The sequence below is a fragment of the Uloborus diversus genome, chromosome 3, assembly GCF_026930045.1.
Source record: "Uloborus diversus isolate 005 chromosome 3, Udiv.v.3.1, whole genome shotgun sequence".
NCBI classification, from domain to species: domain Eukaryota; kingdom Metazoa; phylum Arthropoda; class Arachnida; order Araneae; family Uloboridae; genus Uloborus; species Uloborus diversus.
The window spans coordinates 161,113,944-161,135,546 of record NC_072733.1 but is presented as its reverse complement, the minus strand read 5'-3'; the positions used below and the strand labels follow the sequence as shown (position 1 = coordinate 161,135,546).

General features: G+C 31.3%; 1 protein-coding gene across 1 annotated transcript in view; it reads right to left on the bottom strand.

Moving 5' to 3' along the window:
• Nucleotides 1–21,603, bottom strand: part of LOC129218305 (uncharacterized) — a 155,306-nt gene that overhangs the window by 110,861 nt on the left and 22,842 nt on the right. Inside the window, exons 3-5 of the mRNA XM_054852542.1 lie at nucleotides 17,491–17,623; nucleotides 12,322–12,448; nucleotides 4,085–4,283 (exon numbers count right to left, since the gene is read on the bottom strand). Coding sequence (XP_054708517.1) covers nucleotides 4,085–4,283; nucleotides 12,322–12,448; nucleotides 17,491–17,623 — 459 coding nt within the window. The remainder of the gene's footprint in view (nucleotides 1–4,084; nucleotides 4,284–12,321; nucleotides 12,449–17,490; nucleotides 17,624–21,603) is intronic.

Sequence of the window (21,603 nt, the reverse complement as noted above, 5' to 3'; positions counted from 1 at the left end):
GCCGATAGTTTGTCACAAGCATAAAGCTTGGCGCCCTGATAACTTTACGCCCTTTTATTGCTCAAAATGGATCTTCAAGGTGATAAATAGGGGAAAAAACGAAGTTACGTATTGTATCATTGCTTAAAGTTAGAAAAAAACAATTCAACTCAATTCAAATGAATGTTTTACAAGCTACGGTATGTAAGGTTTTAAAGAAATATAGAAGGACTGACCAACTAAAAAGTAACCGAAGTAAATGAGATAGAAAAATTGTAAAATTGGCAGAGATGAAACCAAATTAAATTGAATCGTCCAAAATAATCATTGAAAAATGTTTCTTACGTCCATAAGTGAGGAAAGAATGTATAATTATCATCTCCACGTTAACTGCACTTGGATGGTTGCATCAACTGCAGTTGCAATTACGGATCTACGAAGTAAGCCTAAAGATAAACGTGAAGCAGAAACGTGCACGACTCTCCTGGAGCAGAGAGAAGCTCATACAGGGGCAATAAGGTTGGAAAAGTATTACATTCAGTGATGAATTTTCTTTCTTTTTTTTTTTTGGAAATATATGTGAACAAAAAAGGTGTTCAGGTATGGTGTTTAAAAAGTAACGCATATTAGAAGTCTTGTGTAAGATGTTCTCTCAAATTTGAGAAATCATTTATGGTGTGTGGGTGCACGAGTGCAGCTGAAATTGGGTGACTGTATGTATCTTAAAATAAAACAATGTGTGACATCCGCCGTTTATCAATAATACTGCATGTTACTTCAGCTGAGGTACAGCAGTGACACATTCAAGGACACTATTTATCTTTCAGCAAGATTCTACTCCGTGTCACATCTCTAAATCAACTCATAGATTTTAAACAGAAAGAGGAATTTCAGTATTAAACTGGCATCTTTACCGATCTCAATACGATCAAGAATTTGTGGTACCGTCAGATATAAAGAAAGCAGTTCAAGACCGAGTGCCCGCAAACAAAACGGAACTCCTTATCGCATTGAAGAGAGAATGAAAACAGCGTCAGAAGCCATAAATGTAAATAGGTGGTGAAATCCGTGTGCGAAAGGGCTAAATCATTTTGAATCTAACAAAAAATTACGCATTCAAGTACTGCTATTGTCTCTTTTGAAAATGTTTTCCCCTCTTTAATTTGAGTATTCTAATTTTTTGACTCAATGTTAACTCTCATTACTATAAACTTGTGGATTATTCTGTCTAAGATTATTTTTAATTAAGTATATTTGAAATGAAATGCACACTTTAAGGTCTACGAAAGGTGGCACGTTCATTTAAGTATCTAATTTGCACTTATATTTGGTTAGAATTAACTCTTTTCCAAAAAGCGAAAAGTATTCTATTATTTTGTATTTGGGTTCTAGTAGCTCTGGAGGGTCCTGATGTACAGCATGATTTAGAATAAAATTTCGATTGAAGTCAACGTAGGATCGGGTTTTCAAACGCGTTTTACTCGACACTTAAAAAATGTTCACTTATATCCCTTTGCTTGCCTCATATATACATTCCGTGGGCCCTCTTCGTCTATCTCCCTCTCTTAAGATCACTTTGTGTAGTTTTTCTTTCAAAACGATAAAGTTTTCTTTCAAGGCAAAAAACTCTCAACGCGGTGCGTTAGTGTTTTTGTTAGTGTGGTTAAATATATTTCCTCAAAGATATATGCTAGAAAAAAACATTTAGGTTGAGTTCACACTTTTTCTGGGAAAAAAACCTCTTCCTGACTTTCTCTGACGAGATTTGGATACAGTAACTTTTTGCTTCTGAGAATGACATTTTACATCCCTCTTTCGAGAATGATTGCCTCTCACTTCTATAATACACCATATAGGTTGAATGGAATGCTAAATACTCCATTCAACCTATATGGAGTATTTAGCATTTTTTTGTACTTATGAAACAAATGTTAAGAAGCTCTTCCTGATACGGTCATTTTCCATTCCTTTAATGAACTAAAAATGAGTTTAAAAACCCTTTATTAAAAACAAACATTTATTCCCATTTTCTGGGAAGGATATAACTTATTAGCTCATTGCAAACTCTTTATTTTTATGATATTTCTCCACATATTATAGTAATCCGGGAACTAAGCCGCATTGTTTTGCAGCTGTGTAAAACATTGCATGGTGCATAAGATAAAAAATAAAACGTGTTGCGTAAACTGTTATCACAAACATGTGAACTGCGACGAAAAATATAGAAAAATAACTAATATTTTTAAAGAATGTTTTCTAAGTCGTTACACTGTGGTGCATCTCCGTATATTCTGCTTAAGGCGCCGCATTAGCGCGAGAGTTATGCCGCCACACTTGGCTCGCGAACAGAATTAACTAAATAATGTCTGGAGTATTTTTAATGAATAAAAACTAAAAGAAACTCAATTATTTTTGTGTTGTGAACTTGATAATGCTTAAACATTCATTATTATCTGATGATCCGTCGTGGTATCCTTACCTCATTGAAGTTTTATTTCTTCATCTTTTTTGTTAACATTTTAACATTTTTGAAATATTTTTTCCCAAGTTTGATTTATTCGCATTCCTATAGCGGCTAAGAGTACTGCTGTTTTCTTTGTTATGTCTTTCTTTTCTATCACGTGGCTAAGTCTCAGAATGAGATAGTTTATTTAGGTTCTAATAGGTGACGAAGGTTTTACTCTTCTAGTTTTAGGTTCTGCATGCTGTATATTATTTTTGGTACAATTATTAGTACTCTATACTTGATGAATTTACATCCTTTTGAGTTTCATATTGGTATCACCACTTAACTACCTGCCAATGTCAGAAACAAATGATCTCGATTCTCGAAGATCGTTGTTAAGAAAAAAGCCCATAACATTAATCAAACCCACAAAACATACTCCAGTAATATAAAAGTCAGTACCATTGTAAAATAAGATATGGTTAGAAAAAACTCAATTGCGGTATGTATTGCACGGTTTGGAAGCCACACACGTTGTCTGTCTTTGTAAAAGAGAAGGACGTTTCAATACACACAGAACTGCATTATAATATTGCACTTAGGTTTGACTTCGAAATCATGCATGGTTACACTTATTAGAAGTCAAAAACCATTTCAGCATAGCAAGTGTTTCAAAATCTCGATAGGAGAATTATACACGTAACTCAAAATAATGATTTTAAAGCAAAATATAATTATTAAATTGGGACCCACGCTATATACTGGTTAATAAAACCTTGTTTTGTACCTATACTGAGCGCATATCTGCTTTCTATCACTAACTACACGAAATACAAGTGGTGCGGCATCTATCTTGGGTGCGGCGATTCCCCCTGATTTATCCTAGAAACAGTAATGACAATCTACAAGTAGCAGTTTTATCTTTAAGCTAGATAGAAAGAGGGAGGGGGTGTATATTTATTACTTATTAGTGTATTTTCATAAATATGTGCGTTTGTGTGTATGTTAAAGACATGATTTAAACCATTAAATGTTGTAAAAAGATAATTGAAAAGCAGTCAGGCATTTAAAATCAATCTTTACCTTCAATTAAAAAAAAACAAAGCTACAACTATTGATTAAATAAAACAAATGATTTTGTGCAGAAATGAAAGATTAAAAGAGTTTTCTTCTCGCATAAAAGAAATCAAGTTGACCTCGAGAACAAGAAAACTAGAAATTCTAAAGAGCAGCAAAAATTAAATCATTTCTAAATTATCTCTACCTTAATTTGATTTTAAAAAATACTATTTACCTTATAGACACGGTAAATGGAGTTTGTTTCTAATTTAAAAAGACACTTACATTAAGAAGAAGAAAAAATTGTTTGGTTACAACTAGATGAGGAACTACGGATCATTTTGTACATTTTGTCTTGATATCCTAAAAATACATTCATTAATAGTAGTACTTAACAAATGAGTAGCTTTTATTTTCCAGACAACTGAACCTGTCTTTAAATATTAGGGTAACAGTAGTATAGGAAGCTGATATCTTTGAAAATATCTGCACTCAGGACGATCTGAAGCACCAATGAGTTTCTATGAAATCGATTAGAAGTCAAAAACTGTATATTAGAAATATAATTAAACAGTTATCGATTCTTAACGTCATACTTACTTCTCTGGTTTCTCTAAAAGCTCTTTCCATTTTTGAACGGCAAGGCCGAGTTGAGAACAGGCTTGTTTTACCATTATTTGAGCTTGTTTCCACTTAAAATGAGCTTGGTCTATGTGATTCTTTCTTTCCAAAAGTAAATCATACTCTTTTTCAAGCCTGTTTTCCCTTTCACTTCCATATTGTCCACCAAAAATGCTATCTGGAAAATAGTGAAAATTGTTAGATTTTATTTTTATCTTTAATTGCTTCAACTTAAGTTACAGTCATTTTTAGAGGAAAAAAAACATCTTCCTTTTACTGCGTGATAATGTCAGTCTACCGTTCTCCAAAACCTAATAACTGCAAAAGTAGTTAAGACTCTTTGTTCGACATAAATCAATAAATATTTCTGAAAAAAAGAAGTGCCGTTTGAGAGTTTTTTTAATGATATTCATAACGGTACAGATATGGATGAATACCAAAGAATAAAAGAAGCTTTTCTTTTTGCCTGGATCACTGAGAATGCATTCTGAAAGGGAAAGACGCTTATTCTTCCAGAATCAGATTAATTTTGAATGAAATCAGAGATAACTTTTCTTTTGAAAAGCAGAAAAAAAAACCATGATTAAATATATAAATCCATTCTTGAAAAAATCATTTGGCCATGTGATAAATCGTTACTGAAAACCTTTATGATACAAAAAGAAGTGAAAAATAATTAGATCTGGTGATAAAAAGGATGGAAGTTATTTTCGTGAAGAAAATTTATAAAAGAAGTAATAACTTCTTTGGAATTAAGTTAGTCAGACAACCGTATTTAAAGAACACAGTCGATGCCCTATTCTTGCTTCTATACAAAATGAGGATAACAAATGTCTTCAATCTAAAAATGCATCCTCGTTTAGAAACGCAATATTTCCTACATAAGAATGCAAATAATAGCTGACCTGTAAAAAGCATTTACTCTCAAACACACTCGAAGCACATTTATTCCAAGCACACTTATTCCAAGCACACCTATTCCAAGCACACTTACTCCAAGCATTCTTGCTCGAAGAACGCAGTGTGTACTTGGATTAAGTGCGATATCGATGTAAATGTGCCGACTAAATGCGAGATAAAATAGTAAACGTATCAAATCAATATAGGTCAAACTTCGATAGATGATCAATAAGTCGAGGAATTAAGAAATCCGTTTTTTTTTTCAGTTAATTTTCAAAAAGCAGCAAAAATGTGAATTGTTTGTTAATTTTTCACAAATAGTTTTGAAAATAATTTTTTAATTAATACCTTACTTCTGAAGTTAGATGAAATATTAAGAAATTTATGGTGTACCAATCAAAAAATAAAATAAAAATAGGGTAGACTGGGGCACGTTTACGCAAGCTTTTTTTTTTCAACGAATTTTCTAAATTTTATGTTTTAACTTAGGAAATTTTAGACATTGTGGTTTTATGAAGCAGTTAATGGAGTCAAAATTGGTATATTCGGTTGTTGCTCAATTTGTGTTTTTAACCGTAAAAAAAATTTATTTCTTGAGTCCAAATCGGTTGCGTAAACGTGCCCCGGACACGGGGCACGTACGCATATTTATTTATTTTGACACAATGTAGTTCTGTTAGTGTTTTGAACATAATGTCTTACCAGCGTTAAAATAAAGCAAATTTATTATAAACTGAATAGTGTATGAAATAAAAGCTGAACGGACATGGAGACAGCATTTAAATGTTGTAAGCTATAAGGTACAAATTTGTAACTCATTTAAAAAGCAAATGTGGATTTTCAAAACTAAATAGCCTGAAAATACTAAAAAGTTTTGAGACAGTTCGGAGCGAAAAATCACCAGGGCGTGTTTAGAAGTAAAGCCTTGGTTTCCTAGGAGCTAATCGCCGATCTTCGACGTCGCTCCTCGCCGTAACGCTGAAATCAAAGTCAATTGGATTCCGGCATGGCCATTCACGACGTCGATTTAGCTCGGGCGCGCATGAGCAAAAGAATCAAGTTTTCGCCTCGGCGAGGAGCTTTTCCGACGCTAGGCGTGTTCGCTCCTAGGAAACCAAGGCTTAAGACACACTGTTAAAAAAAACCTGAAAGTTCAGGTAGTTTTCTGACTGATTTTAACAGAATATTTCCGTAATGCTTCAAAACGTATTTTTTCCTTCCAACAACAGAAATATCACGAAAGGAAGGGATGAAAACAGAATTTTTCCATTTCTAGGGTTGCCGTTGTGCTGTACTTTGTTAGTATTCTGATTAGCCTTCAAGTTATGATAAACATCCCTTTTTGATAGTGCTTATTAAATCGCACTGTTACATGTTGTTAATTAAAAGCTTATTTAGAATAACAACTCAGATGCCGTAGACAAAACCGCTAGCTTGCTATTTCATGTCTGGAAAGTAATATACTAGTACTGTGTCGAAACTGTTTTTACGCCTTTGGACTTAGTAAGTGTGGAAAAATGTTTGCGCCATTTTCAGACAGGCAGATGTGTTTTGATCGCCTTGGTGATTTGATGTTGGTTTTACTGAGTCAGTATTAGAATATTATTGCGGTGTATTATTTTGCTCAATACTTCGAAATTCTATTCGTTAGACGACGTCCGTCGTCGTCGACGACAATTCTATTCGTTAGTCATATTGTGTGTTCTAGCGGTGAGAATAGTTTTAGGATCTCGTGTTATCCATTTAAAATAAAGGCTATTGGATTACTTGTGTCCAGCTGCAATGGAGACACTTAAATTTAGCACCGCTGGTCACATGTAAGTATTGTTGAATATCTTTGTACATGTTAATATACAAATGTATTTTTTTTTGTTAATGTGCATTTGATAGAATTCCGATGGTAGCTGATTTAGAATTTATAGAACTATTATAAAGTTACTGTTTTTGCTCTAACGCGTTGTATTCTTGAAAGTCATTAAAAAGTTAAATGGCCAACATTTCGTATCAACCGGAGATCATCGTAATATGCGAGCAAGACAGAAAAAATCACTCTTTTTTTGTTTTTTTTTTTGACAGATTGAAGGTAAACATTTAGAATCTCTAAATAAAAGTATTTCTTGCTGTTATATTTTTTGCGAAAAGGCATAGTAGATTGTTAATCTTTGAAAATACAATTACAATTTTGACAAGAATAAGTTTTTTTGACTACTTAGAAATCTGGAAACATTCATTACTCCTTTCGGGATTTCATTTATAATAAAAAATATAAATTATTTAATTTATTTCCTTAGGATCTCATCCAAAAACTTATTTGAGATTATTGCAAGTTTCTTGTAAAAACATTTTGGGTAAAACGAACTGATTGATATGCTTAGCCTAAGTATAATGCTTATGCACTAAAAATCTATGTTGCTATTCCAATGAGTGAAAAATGCGGAAATCACCGATTGGGGGGGGGGGGATATACATCATCTGAGCAAAAAATTCTTCACGTGTATGTCAATGATTCTGTTTTTAAACACAGTAAATTGGTATGCGGTACTCTCCATCAGGTATATTATTCCATGATAAAGTCAACCGGTTTTTGATGGTATTTTATTTGACTCATTCTGCAAATAAAAATATTCTATTTTTCATGTATGCTTTTCCATGCCACGCCAGAATATGTACGAGGAGATGTGGAAGGAAATATCGAACAGTATCAGCATCAAAAATTGGTGTTATATTTAAATCCACTAATTTCCTTGCTGGTACTTTTCGATTATTTTTATTCATCTGAAGGTGCAAATTTCGAGATAGATGCCTTGAAAGGTAAGTTATCAAGCAAAAATTTCACTTAAAATATATGAGCAATAAATACAAATTAAAACAATAATAGTTTTTGAATAGTTAACTATTTTTCTATATATATCATTTTAAACATAGGATAGAAAAACGAGAATGAAATTTCAGTAAAATATGTGAAAATGAGAAACGAAAAAATAGCGCAACGAAAAATCAAGAACCGAAAGTTCTGTAAAGACACAGAAAATATAAAAACGAAAAAATAGATGAACGGAAAATTTAAAAACGGAAAAATAGATTAACGGAAAGAAGAGAAATGGAATTTTCGTTGAATCACGGAAAATTTATAAATGGAAGAACAGAACTAAACGGAGAAATGAGAAATGGAACTTCTGTTAAGTCACGGAAAATAATTTAACGGAAACGTAATATTTACGGCAACTTTGCTGCCGGTACTTTATCCGTTATTTTCAGGAAATTTTTTTAACAGTGCACAGTAAGAACGTGCGTAAATGTGCTCAGCCGTAAACGCGTAAATTTGCCCCGTCTCCAAGTTGGGATTTATGTTTAACGTGAAAAAATATTTTAATTATCATTTCAGCTCATACAAATACAATTTTTATATATTTGCTCTTTCTTAACTAAGTATTTTTTATTCACAATAAGCTTCAAAACATTCAACTTAAAGTTTACTCGACTTGGCAGAAAACTGATTATTCTTCCTGCATGCTGGACCGAAGCTCGACTGATGCTCAAAAATTTGTGAGGATATTTGAGAGGAAGTTTCGCATGCAAAAGCCAAAAAAACGCAAGGTAGAAAATAGTCATGAAAAAATCACCACTTGCAATGTTTTTAAAATCATGACCTAGCTTATTCAGGAAGCGTCTTTGCAGTTCATACTGCACCAAGACTTGAGCTTACGATTATCATCAAGACATGTTTGATGCACAATATAGCACTGATATGAATCGCAGTAGTTCTCGTTTTTTTTCCAAACCAACTTGTTACAACGTGGGTTTTTGTAAAAAATGATCTTGTTTTTCATTTTACATTTTTAGATATAATTGATTTCATTTTTACAATAAAAAGATGAAGTTTTGTTTTGCCTTAACTTTCAGTGTCGAAGAATTCTATTAGAATATAAGATGTCTAATGTTTATATATTTTTAGTTTCTGATGTTTCACCACTCAACTGCGAACCAAAGATTTTTTCCAATACAAGAATATATGGATGCCTCATTTGCCAAATCGATTAACTTCATAAAACAAAAAGTAGAGAAAAGTTATGAAGAGGATGGTGTTATCCATAGAGGTGAATAGGACCTCGTGTTATGTTTTCTGCTACTGCTGGTCAGAAATGCACTGAACCAAAACTTCAATATAAATTCACATGCTAAGCATTGATTAAGCACTATTAAAGCAGAAATGGCGATTTTTTTAAAGTGTGGAGTTAATCGATTTGGCAACTGAGGGATCCATATATCGAGGATACTTTGTTTAAAAATTAGTCTGTGTCATAATGAATGAAAACATTGACCTTAAGATATGCTTTTTTATTGCAAACAACATAGATAAAACCTTCTGAAAATTAAATCACAATGCATTTTTATATCCAGATGATAAATTGAATCTTCGCGGTTTTACACAATTAATTGTACACAACTCTTACATTGTAAGGTAAATATCAACGGCACGAGGCATATAACGTAGTTGCTTGTGCACGGGCTTAAATGATTGATTTCTGCTCCGTTTTGCTGCTACGACTCCTTTTCTTTCCAAAATCAATAAAGTCGTTCAGCTAATGCGACGAGTTGTTTTGAAATGTGTTGAAAATGAATATAGCTATAAAAATCACTTTCGAAAATTAATACATTTAAAGAAGTCGGGAAGTCTGCTATTGATTTAGAAATAATGATTTATTTATTTATTTTTTTTTTTTTTTACGTGAGAGTTTCACTCTTGGATGTCTTTATATTTTTCGCTCCTCTAAGATTAATGTAATTTTGCGTAGAAGTGTTAGTAAAAGTATAGCACAAAGTGGTACCGTAGTTATGAGACAGTTTTTGATTTTGTTTTTAAGGCCGAAGTACTGTAAAAATCAATAGTTTGCAGTTTAACCTTTTAAGATTTGTTATGAGACACATGCGTTGCCGAAGCTTAAAGTTAATTTTATAAATTATTGAATGCACAAGTAATTTGTATTTATTTAATGATATTGAGACATAAAAACCTGAATATTAGCCCCCCCCCCAAAAAAAACATATTGTTTAAAATATATTTCGTATTTTTCTTTTTTCTTTCTTTTCTCCTATTTTATTTTATTTTATTTTATTTTATTATTATTATTTTTTTTGGAAAAAAAAAACGCAAACTTCCATACTCTACTGCAGTTTATGGTTCTCAAAGGTTTAAGTGGAATACTTACTGGATTTCAAAGCGTAATTATTGACTGTAGTAGGGTCAATTAGGGTAAAAAGGAGCATGGGATATATGGAAATAAACTCTATTACCCCACCAGTGGTAATTTTTGAAGGTACTGGTACCACCAGTGGTACTGTTTATGAGTGATCAGGTAACATATAGAAAAAATTCTGGCGGTTTCGTGTATTTTTAAAAAATTGTGTAACCATCAACATTGCGTGAAGATGACGCTATGAAAAAGATTTTGAAGCTATGCTTCTTATAAGACGTTGGAGGTAGAAGTGAACTGAAAAAAAGAACAAACATAAGATAGCATTCCACTTGCTACCTTCGAAGGACATGCGCAGAGCTTTGTTTATATAAAATCTTTTAACAATTCAGATGTAGCGAAGACTCAGTGGCGCAATCGGATAGCGCATTCGACTCTTAACCGAAAGGTTGGTAGTTCAAGCCAAGAGAGTGGTATTAGTTTTAAAGTTTAAAAAAATAAAGCGAGACTGGCTGACAAGCTAAATTTTTATTGAATGACATAAACTTATATCGTTAAAGAGATAAAGAGATAAACTTAACTGTATTAACTGAAACTTAATTCGATTTGTTGCTTCAATATACCCTCAACATTCAAAGCTTATATTATTCAGTAAAAGCATAATTTCTGTGGTTAGGTCCGGTGAATGCCTTCTTTTTTTTTTTTTTTTTTTTTAAGTTTAGGGATCGTGGATTTTCTTCTCCAGACAGTCAGCAGTTCAGCAAATGCAAAGTAAAACTGGTTTCAACTAGTTTTATTTGCCAAGCGGCAAGTTACTAAAAACATTTATTTTTGAATTTTATATTTCCAGTTATTTTTAATGCGCAGTTTAGGTGCTTTCTTTTACACCATACATACTGAACTCTGAGGGAAATGGAAAAAAAATAAAGCTTTTCACTCTTTCTACTTTTGGAAGATTAAATTTTGATGTAAATTACACTTTTGTTTGAATTTTACATAAATTCACACCCTAATTTAACTTTTTGTATGATTTTTCTTTTTAACCGGTTTTAGAAATTACATTTGGAAGATTCAGCGGGTCTCATGCAAACTACGGGCCACAGATGGAGTATTATTGACGTAGAACTTCTTAAGCTTCTAAAACTGATTATGTGTAGTGCGATTTACCTACATCAATCTCATGAGGAAATAATTTTGATGTTTTCGTTTAACCCCATATCTCTGTGGTAAAAGGAAACATGATCACATTCGCTAACAAACTCATTGCAAATATTTATGTCTCAATTGATCTAAAACCGGGGGTAGGGGGGGATCTAAGGTTAAAACATTGAAAATTTGTTTCCATTTACCCCAAATGACCTTACAATGGGGGAGGTTTTAAACATTTAGAAATTTCATTTTGCAGTATTAAATGTGCGCTACGTCTAGAATAATGTTTTTTATTTCATATTACATGTATGACGTTGCTCGAAGATGCCCAAAATAAAAGGATAACTAAATAAGCTAATAATTATTTTTAATCGGTTTAATAGCTATTATTTCTTAATTTCGGATAACGAGGCACTGGTTCAGAAGCGATTCTTCCGTTTTATGCCAAAACACAGAACAAAACCATTAAAATATTAGTGGGGCTGTTTAAATTAGAGAATTTGTTGTTACCCTGAACGACTCTACCTAAAATCAATTAAGAATTGTTTGTTATAAATTAGTTTCTCAGAACACAGTTTGTTGCGTACAAAACTTAAAAGGACGTGTATTTAATTATCGAGATAGTCCCTACCAAGCATTAAAATTAGACACTCTACCTAAACCGAATCAATTGTTAGTTATAAGTTAGTTTGCCACCTTAAAGTGGAAAGGAAACGTATTTAATGGCCGAGATAGTCCCTACCAGGCATTAAAATTAGAGAAATGGTTGTTATCCTGAATGACTCTACCTAAAAGCAATCAAGAATTATTTGTTATAAATAAGTGTGTCATCAGGATTGCAAACGCAGTTTGTTTCGCGAAAAACTTAAAAGACAATGTATTTAATTGCCGAGATAGTCACTATCAGGCATTAAAATTACAAGAAACTTTTCAAAGTACATTATCAAGTGTCAAGGAACAACAGTATCTTACCTAGAAGTTCGTCTCTCTGCACGTATAGTTTCTGAAGTAATTCTCCGTCTATCGTCAAAGCAGAAATTTCTTCTTTTAGCAAATCTCTTTGTTTTGTAGTACTGTCGATTTGTCTTTCGATAACCTCCTGTTAAGTTTGAGCAAAATGGTATTAAAATGGTATTTGGATTAACGAATAAAGAATTCATATGGAAATAACAACCAACAATAAATTACTGATTTTAACGCTTTGATTAAAAAAAAGAACAAGAAAACTACAAAACAATTTAAAATACAGTTGACTGAACTATTTTCCTTCTATCTGTAAAAATTTAAATAACATCAAAATCTGATCTTAGTTTCTCGGAAAATTTGCTGATACAAACTCAGAAAAAATCCCTAAATGGGTTAAAGTTTGGAACTTCATTTAATTGGAGGAAGAAAAAAACGATAGCGTGAGAGCAAAATTTGATACCAGCATTACATATCTTACGTTTTTATTTTCTATTGTTCCTCAATAAATGGAACTGCTGTCTTTAAGACAGAATCATCAATGATTATATAGAAAAAGATGAGAAATGGAAAACAAAGTATGTATTTACCTTCCAGTAGACTCTGAAATTTTTGAAATAATGCTTGTGTAAATGAAAAAAGTAAGTTACTGAGAAGTTTTTTGTAATTATGCAAATTAAGTTCCAAAATAGTAACATTGTAATACCGTTAATTTAAAACTTAGAAAAATATTTCAATCACAAGTATTACAAATCATAATAATCATATGCAATAATTTCAAAAGTAAAACGGCATCAAACTACACAAAATAAATTTAAACTCACACTATTTACTACTAAATTTTTTACAGCATTTACAAAAAAAAATGTGTAATCTGCAGCACATTAATACGGTCGGAAAATTGCATATTGGTTTATTTTCAAAAAATCTAAGAGTAACATTTTACAGCTAAAGCATTAAATTTTTCTCTTTTCTTTCTTTTTTTTCAACCAGATTTCTTACTTAAAGATTTTAAACGGGCATGGATATAATGTGGATATGTTATAATATTTCTATCATTGAGTTCTTAGATGTCTTTAGAATTGTGTTTTGGTATGATATTGATAACGGGTTTTAAGTAAAAAGGATTTTTTTTACACCGTAGCGTTACTAGCCCTTATAGTTTCCGTTACTTAGACTATGTACATAGGTATTTTTAAACAATCGTTTTCTCTACTGGACTTTTTTTTTTCCTTTTATGTTTTAGGATTTTTTCTTTTTTTTTCTTTTTTGGAAAGATATTCCTTCCGTTACTAACAATGCACTTAAAAAGGTTTTGAACAAAAAGGTCAATTCGAATTTACAAACTTTAACTTGTTTCAAGTTATAAAGATATTCATTATATTCATTAGCTCATTAATATTTCCAAATGAAAATCGACTATGACAAACATTTTTGCTAATTCGAAAATATTTTCAAATATTTTAACACTTGAAGACCATGTCAATTATTAATGCCAGTTAAAAACATCACCGTACATTTAAATGTTTCTTTCTCTTTTTCTCTCTCCCTTCGTTTTGTATTTTTGAATAAAAAAAACCATATCTCTGCCTTAAGTGAAAAAAAAAAAAGGAAGATAAGATAGTAAGCTGTTCGCCTGTTTGAGCTTTTTGACATTGTAACATTCCTTTGCATCTAAAAAAAAGCATGAAGTTGATGAACAATATTTCATAAAACAAACAGCGCCGTCACGCCTCCCTCTAATTCCCAGGTGAAATTCCGTAAGTACAAAAATGATTCCTTTGCTGGGAACGCAGTTTCCATCGATCAAAAACTGCGCCGATTTTCATCAAATTAAATGCGCTATATATTATCCCCAAAACTAATTTCTAGATTCATGAATAAACGGTTAATAGCTGAGAGCAAAAATAGAATCCTCCGTTTTTCCATCTTCTCTGAATATATTTTCAGGAAATTCGATTTCTCGTTTGCAGCGTTCGGGTGAGAGCGCACTCTTTTTTCCATTGTAAGGACTCCACACTGATATCGATTTCTGAGGTATTTAGGGCATCAAGAGTCCAAGGTAAGCAGGGATTATGGATTTCTTAAATTCAGGGCTTTCACATCTTTAGAGGCTCAATTCCCAAAGGAATATCCTCCCTCTTTATAGTTTTTAAGCGGCACCGCAGACTTTTCATTATCTATAAATAGTGAAGTAATAAAATGTCCCATCTTAGAAATTACGTCGCCTTTAAAGCTCTACAAGCGTTACGATTTATTACTGAACTTTATATCAATGCTTGATATATTTATGTAGTGACGACGAATATAGTTGCCTATTTTGTTGATTATTCGGAAACTAATAAATAAATGTTTGTTTTCACGGCGCTTGGTTTGAATTTCAATTTCAATTTTCCGACATTAAATAGTACCAGAGTAACTTCCAATAAAAAAAAAAAAAAAACTCATAAGTATATCCCTCTCCCCAAAGGTATGTTAAACTGCTTCTAAAGCTCTAGAAGCTTCAAAATTTATTGCTAAAAATTGTCCCAATGCTTTATGCTTATAACGAATGTATTGGCAACTAATATGGTAAACCTACACTGTTAAAAATTTTCCGGAAAATTTACGGTAATTGTTACTGGCATCCATGTTGCCAGTAACTATTACCGTAAAAATCAAATGTTACTGTAAAATTTTACGGTTTCCTCGGTAGGCCACAGCAACCAGTTGGCGCTGGGATCGCTTATTTCTCCGGTATAAATTACCGTAAAAATCAGCGATGCGTCGGCGATGCAATTTTACAGTAACAATTACCAGAAAATCTTCCTGAATTTTTAATAGTGTATTTCGTTGATGCTTTGGGTACAAATGAATGAATGTTAACTAGTGAAAACGAATATAGTAATCTATTTTGTTGATGCTTTGGATACGAATAAATGAATGTTTACTTGGTTTCACGGCACTTGGTTTGAATTTCAACTCCAACTTTTCGACAGTAAATAGCACCAAAGAAATTTCGCTTGGAGTAAACTTAAAAGCATATTATTTCGATCCAAAAATATATTAAACTGTGTTGCCTCTAATGATCTACAAGCTTCATGATTTATTACTAAAAACAGTCCCAATTTTTGATGCTTATAACGAATAAAGTGGAAACGAATATTGTAAATTATTTTGTTGATGCTTTGGTTACGAATGAATGAATACTTATCAGATTTTACGGCACTTGGTTTGAATCTCAGTTGGAACTTTCTGGCATTAAACAGTATCGGAGCAATTTCGCAGGGAGAAAACCCAGAAGTATATCATTTTTATTCACATTTGTTGTGATTCATCGTGATCCCCGTTTATTTAGATAAAGAAAATATACATATCGCCGCTTTAATGTTCACATCACTATTAATTTCTCAAAAGAAAATAAAACAACTTTTGACTGGCAGCACTGAAACCACGTAACCATTCATTTATTAGTTTTAGAGGTTTTTGTTGATTCCTTTAAAACCCACGAATCCCAGGAATGATTACCTGATGAGTTCATGGTACTTGTATTGAATCTCAGTTCCAGCCTTCTGACATTAAATGTCTCTTTTATTTCAAGCTCAGAGAAAATTTCTCAAAATCATTATTTTTTTGGATAATGTTGCTTGACTTTAAATTGGCGATGCTATTCCTATTATAAAAAGGTCAATATATTTCTACATCTAAGTTTGTACCAAATGGTTAATGCCAAACTCTTTTTAAGGCACTGAGGCTTAGCGGATACATCCCCATATTACAATATATTTTTTTTCCAAATTAGTAAGGGTTGGAAAATGTCGGAAATTAAATTTATATAGATCTCAGAAATATTTAGAAATATTTTTCCCGGAAAACTCTTTAGTTTCAATTCTTCTGTATTGAGAATTGCTTCATGAATGGGGTGACGCACATGCAGATATAAATTTTTATGCAGTGAAAAAAAAAAACCAAACACCTTTGCATATTTTTCACACTCATTACCGAAACGCAAATTCTATTCAAATACCAAACTCAAAATTTTTCAGTGAAGAATTTTTTAAAATGTCTACTAACGAAAATATTATAAAAATGAATGCCTCTTTAGTATTAGTTCTATTTTTTTTTTTTTTTTTTTTTTTTTCGATTTCCTACAAAACTTTTCTATGAATCCGATGTTCCATTTTGTCATGGTATTTCTAAACGAATACTTTGCTGGAAGGTAGAATCAAATTGTGACAGAGAAAGGGAGAAAAAATTGTCTTTTCTGCTTTCGGAAAATTCAATTAGATAAAATTTAGATTGGATGGTTCGACAATATTTAAGATATATAAGAAAATCCACTTTGACAAAAGTTGACCTTTCAACTATTTATTTAATGCCTCTAGATTTTATAACTACGAAAACTTAATTTTGATAAACTTTTTTTTTCATTGCCGTACTTTAAAACGTTCCTTCTCATAATTATCGTAAATCTTTTATTTTTACCAATTTCATAATCTGCTAAAATTAAAATCGTAAAAATGCTTCTTCAGTCAGGTGTTCGAAAGTGCTAGCGGGAAACTTTCGCCTCTCGCCAATCGATCCAACGCCATTTGTGTTTTTTTTTTTCAATACGCTGATCAATTTGCGCAAGGAAGAAGTCGATGTTACCATTCGAAAACTTTGAAATTCTTCCAATGCAACCGCAATTATGAGCTCTGCGTTATTTAAAGTCATCACACCCTCATGAAAAGAAACACTTTATTTTACTTGAACGGTTTATTTCAGCTAAGGCTTCCTGTAATACACGCTCTGCCACGAAAAGTGTCCACATTCTTACAACATGTAGAGAAAACACCAGATGTGGTAAACAAAAAAATACCACCAATTAAAATTTTTTGATCTTTTTTGTTTTAGAGGCTTAGATATTTCATATTAGCGACAAATATATTTTTAAAAAAAATTCATTAGTGTTCAGTAGTTTTTAACAGCATTTTTTACTCTGCAACTTCTCCTTTCTCAAACAAGTGAGTCTAATATTTTTATTAATTTTTTTGATTATCTTGCATGAAAAGGTGTATTTATTGAAAAATTTTGCCGATAACGTATTTAAAATTCTCAAACGCATGTCAAGTAGTTACAGATATTTCTTTAACATACTAAAAATCATAAAATTGAAATGCAATAATTAAGTTAAATAGTAACTTATTGTGTTTTTACCTGGCGATTTAGAAGATCAACGTATTCTTCTTCATCTTCATTTAAAACTTCTCCTTTTTGGCTTTTTTCAAATAAAAATTGTTTAAGGGATTGTGTTCCATTTGTTCGGTCAATAGCAGCTTGCAATTGATGCCTATGATATAAAGAAGAGTTGAAAATAAGGCTTTTTGATTATTCTACCATTTTACAATCAATACATATAATACAATGAAGTATGTTATTTACAGAATTATCAAAATTGACGACGATCCATAATTTTGCTATATTGCTGTTTCCAAGGGAGATAAACTACTGAAAATTAACTATAAAACGTATACTATATCGATCTCCTAAAGGCATAATCACATAACGATAATTTTCTTTTCATTTATTTATTTATTTAATGCTTTTTAAACCTCATCCACTTTCGCATGTTCTGTTATTCTGTCTGCTCAGTCATAAAAGCAGATTTCTGTAAAAATTTGATTACAAAAGTCAGTTCGTATGATTTACTAATGCAGTGAATGTGTTTTAGAAAGATACATACTAACCCATACATATTATAAAAATGATGATTTTAAATTCAAAATATTTTTTTTTTGGTACTCAACAATTGTTTAACATTTATTTGTAATAAGTGAAAAAATCCAAAACTTGCAAGTAAATTATTTAAAAATAATCTGTCGATAAAGCAAATATTTTGCTTTTCTGAAAAAACAAAACAAAAAGACAAAAATAATGAAAAATTCTAAATAAGTGTTATTTCGTAAAATTGCGCGTTGTTACATTTCAACGCTAATTAGTTTCCCTACCTTATAAATATTGAACAGAAATGTTTAATATTTTATTGTATTTTGTTTTCAGGTAATGAAGGAAAAATACAATCATAAAATAGTAATGTTAAAAACAAAAAAGTTTCGCTCATTTTTTTTTAAAGTCTCAGTAGGATAAAATAAATATTTTAATATTTTTTTTAAGTTCTTTTCCCTTTCATTAAAATTATTTTTAGCCTAAATTCTTCATTTACACATTTTAAAGTTAAAATAGTGGTTATTTCTTTATTTACTTATTTACTAAGAAAGATCTATCCACGATGAGTTTGATTTTAAAAATGTGGAGGAGCAGATGATCAAATTATATGCAACTATGCATGCAACCCTGCTTTCAACGTCTGTTAGAATTCACTATACAATATTACTCAAAAGCTCTGTTAATGTGTTGCAATAACTTTCATGAAAAATGCGCAATATTATTTAAAAAAAAAATACAATTTTATTGGAAGGATGTATACAATAAAACATCTCCCAATATTAAATAGTATTAATTATAGAAAATGCAGACCTTCACAAACTCATTACCCATACTTTAAAAAACCCCATCATTTAAAAAACAATAATAACTCTTGACATAGCAAAACAAATTTCACATAATATCCAAAGATTAAGTGTAAGTAGATGTTAAGTTAAGAAATATCGCAATTGAATAATTTCATTTTCTTAATAAAATGCTTTAATTTTTATTTTATTAACAATATTGCTTTTTCGTCACTGATGATATTTTTCACAACGTTTAGATACTGTATTCAAATTGGTTTGTATTGAAGTTATATATATATATGTGTGTGTGTGTGTGTGTGTGTGTGTGTGTAAGGGTGATCCTTATTTATGTGGGGGAAAAATTTGAGTTCAACAAGTGACGCCCCCTAGTTTTGTGACAGTATTATAAGAAGTAACGTGTGCAAAATTTGAACTCGATCGGTCAATAATAACACGTGCCCCTAGAACGTTGAACTTTAACACTTTTTTGATAATTTTTCCACAAATCTTTGATTTTTTACTTCAGACCCAGTATATCGTTTCTCTTAGACTTGAAAAATACTTTTACAGTGAGGTAGCACTAAAATTATTCTTTTTAACTACTTTATAGAGGAGACTGGGGATACATGATCCCTAGGAAAATCACCCACAGCCATTGATCCCACATAACCAAAAATCTACCAAAATCATTTAGTAGAGATTTGAAATCTGACAATTATATTAAAGTTATACTTGTACATAAAAATTGGCAACATTTTGTTTTTTTCAGCCATTTTGTTTTATCTCAAGAAATGATCGTCTGAATGTGTCAAGCGAATTTTTTTTTTTAAGGAAAGCATTCCAAAGTTCACATTATCCGTTAAATACAACTTTAAAAAAAATCCGAAGTGTACTGTTAAAGTATAGACAGTCTTTAGTAATTGAGACAGATTTTTAGTAATTTGCTACTGATTGTTAATAATCGAACAAGTATGTTTGTAAAAATCGCATATTAGGGATACTTGATCATAGGGATCAAGTATCCATATGACAATATAAACACAATGAAAACAATATAAATGTTGTTTACTTAGTTGACATTAACTTGAAACATTCAAAACCGTGTCAGCATAAATAAATCTATCACTCAAACCACGATAAATTTTAACAGTCACTACAGTAAATATGGTAAACAATTAAAGTATCAGTACGCACCTGTAACCCACGTAACACCTCCAAACGCCTAAACATAAACTAACTCTACTGATAAATTACGTTCTGATCAGCCAAATGAGCTTGAATAAGTTGAAATAGATGTCAAATCTTAGTTTGAAAGAAAGAAAAAATGATTTTGCTATAATTAGATTTACAACAAAAAAGTGAATTGCCCATTATGCAGACCCCGGATAGAATGCAAAGTTGGATTTCTAGAGTTTGAAATAAGTTTTCTGAAGCGAAAAGGTAATATGCTTAATCAATCTATTTTTCCTAAAAAATTGACAAAATGTGTTAAGCTGCACATATCCAGTTGGGTTGAGCGGAACTTTAAGAACTACAACAAACGAATTGTTTGCATTTGACTTTTCAGGTTTTGAAAACATATAAGCTAGGCTTTCCTTTTTATAGGTACACAAGTTATTTATAAAATATAGTATTTTTTGTTCACAACTGTATTGGATAGTAAGTAACTGATCAAAAGCATCATAAGTTCATGAAAGTTGTGTACATTTTTTTTTCACAAATGGCTAGTGAATTTTGAAACTATGTTATTTTGTGTTCACATTATTATAATTTAATAAAGAAAATTAGAAATGGAGTTATTTTTTAGAAACATTATGTAGAAAACTAAAATCCATAAATAAATTACCGATCTAATGAAAATTCTATGTATTTCCTCAGTCGATCAAGTATCCCTCATGGAGGGATCATGCATCCCTTGATGTGGGGATACATGATCCCTTTATGAAATTTTTGAAATAAATTATTTTACCCAAAAATTATCTGTTTAATTTCAACTAAAAAAACTGTTAGATAGAGCAAACAATTACCTTTGTTCACGTACTTTTTATTTAAAAAAAACTGATAATTTGCAGCAGAAAAAAAATTGAAAATTAAAGTGGGGATCAAGTATCCCCAGTCTCTCCTATCATCTAAAGTTTTACGTTGAATAAGAATGAAATAATGCTTTGCAAACTTTATCATAATCGCACGCTTTTCTCGATGTATCTCGATCGGGTATATTTTTTCCGATGATCTTGGACTGTCTGTAAAATAAATTTCTTGTGTGACCCATATTTGGTAAATTGGTTTGTGAAATCCTTCGATTAATTGTGCTCCTCTTTCAGTTGTATCATTCACAACATTCAGCATTTTCACGAGCTATCTTCCCTTTAAATAGCTTCCTTCATTTTGCCATGAATCAGGATCAAATGGGAAAAAAATCTTTTGGTATTTGTAACTTTTCAAACAGTGTTATTGACTTGTAATTGATTCTATAAAGAGGAAGATCTTTCCTAAGAAAGTATTTTAAATCCTCTACAGTTATCTGAAATTTTTTACAGTCATCAGACACGTCTTTCTTATCAGCAATCAGTTTTGGAGTAATCTTTTCATATCTTCAAGTTGATTCCTTCATCCAATACGGACAAAGCTACTAGTTGATCCCTTAAATACCATAAGTGATTTATGAATTTTTCAATCGCTGCTTCGGCTGCATGTTTGTCATCATTTTGTACGCTGCTAGTTTTTTTTAGACACATTATATTATTTAAAGGAGCCTCAATTGGGTTGTTGCGAAAAACTATATCTTCATACAGCATTTAACTGTAAAGCAGCGTTT